At 38.6% G+C, this 5,727-nt stretch overlaps 1 protein-coding gene across 1 annotated transcript; it reads left to right on the forward strand.

The window, feature by feature from the left end:
- The first annotated feature begins 233 nt into the window (after positions 1-233).
- On the forward strand, positions 234-1,172 carry LOC129062623 (olfactory receptor 5J2). Its single transcript, XM_054563634.1, has one exon. It carries the CDS (start codon positions 234-236, stop codon positions 1,170-1,172), a length of 939 nt encoding a protein of 312 aa, XP_054419609.1.
- The last annotated feature ends 4,555 nt before the right edge of the window (positions 1,173-5,727 follow it).

The raw sequence follows: 5,727 nt of genomic DNA on the forward strand, positions 1-5,727 counted from the left end.
ACCGGAATGAAATTAGAGACCAATTTATCCACTTATTAGTTTTATTGATGACAAATGTCAGATTCGAAGAAGGGGTATTTTTTATCCAAAGACTAACATCAGTTAGTTTCTGCATTTGTATTCCCTACTATATATATCACATATTTTATATATATATATATATGTATATTCCCCAATAAATTGTAATCTCTATCTCTTTTTCCACAACAGATCTTGTGGAAAGAAACAAACAAATGACTGGAAAGAATTATACAGTTGTGACTGAGTTTATTCTTTTGGGATTGACAGACCGTGCTGAACTGAAAGTCGTGCTTTTTGTGTTGTTCCTGGTGATTTATGCCATTACCTTGGTGGGAAACCTGAGCATGATCTTCTTAATCCGAATCACTCCCAAGCTCCACACACCCATGTACTTTTTCCTCAGCTGCCTTTCATTTGTAGACGCCTGCTATGCCTCTGCCATTGCGCCCAAAATGCTGGTAAACCTCCTGGTTGTGAAGGGAACCATCTCTTTTTCTGCTTGCATAGTACAGCATTTGTGTTTTGGGGTGTTTATTACCACAGAAGGTTTCTTGCTGTCCGTCATGGCATATGATCGTTATGTGGCTGTTGCAAATCCTCTGCTTTACAGTGTGGCCATGTCTAAGAGGAAGTGTGTGGTGCTGGTCGTTGGGTCGTGGATATGTGGAATAATTAACTCCTTAATACACACAGTAAGTCTGGGCAGACTGTCCTTCTGTAGGCTGAATGTTGTCAGCCACTTCTTCTGCGATATTCCCTCACTCCTAAAGCTGTCATGTTCTGAAACCTCTGTGAATGAGTTGTTGCTCTTAACTTTCTCTGGAGTCATTGCCATGGCCACCTTCTCGGTTGTGGTGATTTCCTACTTGTTCATTGTCCTTGCGATCCTGAGAATCCACTCGGCCGCAGGCAGGCGGAAAGCCTTCTCCACCTGTGTCTCTCACCTGACCGCTGTGGCCATATTCTACGGTACCTTAAGCTTTAGCTATATTCAGCCAAGCTCCCAGTATTCTGTAGAGCAGGGGAAGGTCGTTTCTGTGTTCTACACACTAGTTATTCCCATGTTAAACCCACTGATTTATAGTCTGAGAAACAAAGAGGTAAAGGATGCCGTGAAAAGGGCCTTAGAAATGAAACATTTCCCCTGTTGATTTTAAGTCACTGTAAATCCTACCACATTCTACCAGTTGGTCCACACTTTCCATAATTCCATGAATGTAAAGCTTCTAACCTTTACACATTTTTCTTTTTCTAAATTTCTAAAAGTTTTTCAACCACAGTTTATGTTCAATACCATTCTGCACCAGTTTTATATGTACAGCAAAGCAACCAGAAACCCAGACCCTCTACTGAGCGGTAGCCGTACTGTCCCGAGCTCCCACGTGCGGGGTTTGTATTCTATACACTTATTCATCGTATAAGGAGGCAGCCAGTAAACAAAAGTTGTTTAATTCATACAGCTGTATCACAGAAACAATAGCTTATGATATTGGTCTTCTGATAGTCTAGGTCATTAATCTGTAAATCAGCACAAAATCCAGTATTACATTTATATTTTTCTATTATTTGGAGAAAACCATTGTATAATAATAGTCTCACTTAAGGACATAAAAATAGGGTACTTTCAAAGAGGAAAGTAATTGGTTCTCAGATTTTCAAGAATACAGCTATTGGATAGCTAAAATTTGCCTTCATGGACTTATATTTTAACTAGTCTAAAGAGTGGCTGTGATATTGCAATTTAGAATAAGAAATATATAGCTGGTCTTAGTCCTGGTTTCTGGCATAGTTCCTAAAATCCTTCCATCAACCAAAATGCTGATAAAGTGCCGCGTGGGGGAGTGCTAGAGGTGGCAGCTCATCCCTGGTCCAGTCAACAACTGCCATGGTGGACAGGGCATCGCGGGGGGCACAGCGCTCTGGGACCTGAGGGTTGCCATCTGGGGGCCAGCTGAGAAGTGACCGCGGACTCTGAATCCCGCAGGGCCTGTCCCGGGGTTGTCATGGATGGGGGGAATAAACACGAGTCGTCGCAAATGCTTCTCTGTTTGTCAGGAGAGGGGACATGGCACATCCCCCCTAGCGGGGAAATCCCCACGCTCCTTTGTTCAAAGGCTTTTATTGAACAGGTTATCAGTGGGGCCAGGTAATAAGAATGACCAGGTTATCTCAATACATCACTATGTTAATGTTTACAGAGAATAGATGATGTTTCGAAGAAAACAAATGGCAGGAACACACGGATTTACATGGGTCTGAGATGAGGTTAGTAAACAATAGAGACAAGTAAACAGGAGAGCTTAGTAAACATAAGACTGCCACAGGTATCGGGTTAGGGTCCGTGAAAAAATGTAAATTTCCTTCCCAGAATGAACTGGCTATCATATCTTTTGAGGGAAAAACAAAGCATACTTTAAAGAATTTACTTTTAAGCCTGATTATCCCTGGGAAACACCGGAACTAGTTTAGGGCTGTCTCCAGTATGGTTTCAAGCTTGAGCCAGGCAGGGGGAGGGAGCCGCCACGAGACAAGGAGACTTCTTTCGGAAAGAATGAGCGCTCCAGCCATGTCCACGCAGAGCCGAGGGGTGCGGGCCTGTTTGTCTTTTCTCCGTGTCCCCCATCCCTTGTCTGCTGCCCATACCGGCCAACGTCTGTCTTAGGTCGTTTCTCCTCATGAGAAAACTGACCCGTCATCAGCAAGCAGCCATCACAGGGCCAAGCAGGGTGATGGGAGGAGGGCATGGGCTGCGCCCCTGCCAGGGGGACAGTTTTTGTCTCCTCAGGGTCCTGTTTTCCCAGGGGCTCCTTGATTATTTCCAGCCTTGGGGCTCTCTCTCCTGTCGGTGGGATCACAGTTCCTGAAACCAGACAGGGCCTTTTCCAACAATAAAGTTTCTGGTTGTGAAGGAAACTATCTCTTTTTTTGCTCGCATACTACAGCATTTGTGTTTTGGGGTGTTTATTACCACTGAACATTTCTTGCTGTCAGTAATGACATATGATCGTTACGGTGTGGCCATATCTAAGAGGAAGGGTGCAGGGCTGGTCACAGGGTCATGGGTATGTGGAATAATTAATGCATTAATATACACAATAAACTTGGATAAACTTTCCTAAGTGATGAGAACCTTGAAGATACCTTTGTTATGTTAAGGAGGCGACTTTCCATAAGTGCATCTGCTTGCAGACTGGTTACCAGGAGAACTAACCATAAAATCCAAGGAGGGAAGTGGGCTGGAGATTGAATCAATCACCAGTGGTCAATGATTTAATCAGCCTTGCCTGTGAAATGGAGCCTCCATAAAAAGCCAAAGGAGGTGTGGAAAGCTTCCAGGTTGTTGAACCAGAATGCTTCTTCCATGTGCCACCCTGCTGGACCTCAAATTCAAGGACGGGAGGTCTTGCACTTGGAATTTAGCTTTATGTATCTCTCTATCTGGCAATTGATTAATATTCTTTAATAACCTTTGTAAATAACCTGGTAATCCAGTGGGTGTACTTTTTTTAGGGGGGGGTGTGTGTGTATAATGTTTTTTATTATTAACATTATTAACATTAATACATATAATGTTTTTTGTTTTAGAATAATAAATTATATGTTTACTTAAACTTCCAGTTGTGTATTGCTTATACACTGAAATGCAATGGAATTGTGTGTGTTGGCCTTGCTTACTGTGACTTTGTTATATTCAATCATTAGTTACACTAACTTGAAGATTTTCTGTATAAACAATCATGTCATCTTCAAAGAAAGAGCATTTAATTTATTTTTTCAAATTTTTATGTCTCTTTATTTATTACTTTCTTCTTACTGCATAGGCGGGGATTTCCATTATGATATATGATAGTTGTAGTGAGAAAAAACAACCTTCTTTCTTTCCAGTCTTAGTGAGAAGACATACATATATCCTTTCCTGATAAAATATGGTATTCACTGTAAGTTTTATTGTAGATATCTTTTATCAACCTTAAGGAACTTTCTTTCCATTTTAGATTGCTGACAGTTTAATTTTACACTATAAATAGATACTAAATTTCATTAAATGCATTTTCTGTATCAATCTAGAAATTCATATTTTTCTTAACTATGTTCATATGATAAATTACATTAATGATATCTGAATGTTGAACTGGGCTTACATTCCTAAAATAAACCTCATATATGGTCTGTGAATTTTATCTCAATAATTTGTTCTAATATTAAAATTAGAATTAGAAACAAGTAAAAATTAATTTATGTGATTATTACTAGACCTGAAATTAAGAAGTTAATTTAGTATAATCATTTCTGCAAGAGATAGAGACCACATTTATTCAGCAGTCATTAAATTCTTTATGGCTACAGAAAACATGTACAAATTTAATGATTATAAAAAATAAAGCCTTGAAAGAAATATCTGTATTGTTCTACTTCTAAATCAGTTTTTTTTAAAAAAAAAATAAGTACATAACTTCTACAGAATTAAAGTTGACTATGATGGCTAATAAATAGTTTCACAAAATAGCAAGTTTTCAAAATGCCAACATGTTTTACGACAGACTGAAAACTGAATTTTACTTTGTCTACTCTATGATTGATTTCTATTGCTCTGAGTTACAGATTAACATATTGAGCTATGAATACTATAAATACACAGACACATTGGATTATATATTTTGCTGTTATTTCATGTTTTATGTCATGCAAGTTTGTTGTGATTTAAATACTATCATACAAATATCTTAACCCCTGCCATCAAGGAGCTAATAGAGGTAAGATTCAGGGTAAATACAATGTAAACTTCGGCTCAAATATTACACGTAGGGAATGGGAGAAACACCACGTGTCTTTGTGAAGGACAGGGCCCTCATTGTTCCAGGGTGTGCCATTCACATACTAGACATTAGAATATAGATCCTCCTGTTATATTATTTCTGGAACCTCCCTACCTCATATCGTTCCATTTCAGCTCTCCAGCGGTTCCAATTTCTCCAGGGAATCCACATAAATAAAGATAAGTACAGATGGATAAATATAGATATAAATAGATGATAGAGATATAGATATATTTTCCAGAGAATGTACTGGTTCCTTTCTCCAATAAGATACCATATGCAGATGCAATTTGACACGGGAATATCATGAGTGTTGTGAACTGTTACAAATTTAATGAATTAAAGATCACTTCTTATTCTACTGATAATAACACTTTATATTCATATTCATGCTTCTTAATTAGTATTCTCTCTTGTGTTTGCGGAGCTCTTTCAATGACAAACTATACATCTTGATCAGTGATGTTTCTCCTCCTGGGTTGATAAATATTCCTGAGAGATATGTAATTCCCTTTATCAGTCTCATCACTGCAAAAGGCAGTCATTGCATGTTTACATGAATCAGGACAATATTCTATAAATTGTATATCTTTGGGAAGGGATTTTTACATCTTCATCTATATGAATGGCACACCCTAAAATAACACGGTGCTCACCCTTTACAACTGCATGTGGTGCTCTGCAGTCTTTCATTGTATCATGTAGGGATGTTTTTTCCAAGCATGAGTAGGTTACTACCAAACACTGGCTCAAGGAATAGGGCTTATTTTAAAATAAGAAAAAATGATCACATGTTTAAAATGATCTCATGGCATTTATTGGTTCAGAAGCTCAACAATATTGGAGTCAATATGTTCTGTTGCCCTTAAGTAAATTTCCCAAGTGGATG

Source organism: Pteronotus mesoamericanus, unplaced genomic scaffold, assembly GCF_021234165.1.
Source record: "Pteronotus mesoamericanus isolate MK-2021 breed Mesoamerican mustached bat unplaced genomic scaffold, CSHL_Meso_final scaffold_83, whole genome shotgun sequence".
NCBI lineage: Eukaryota > Metazoa > Chordata > Mammalia > Chiroptera > Mormoopidae > Pteronotus > Pteronotus mesoamericanus.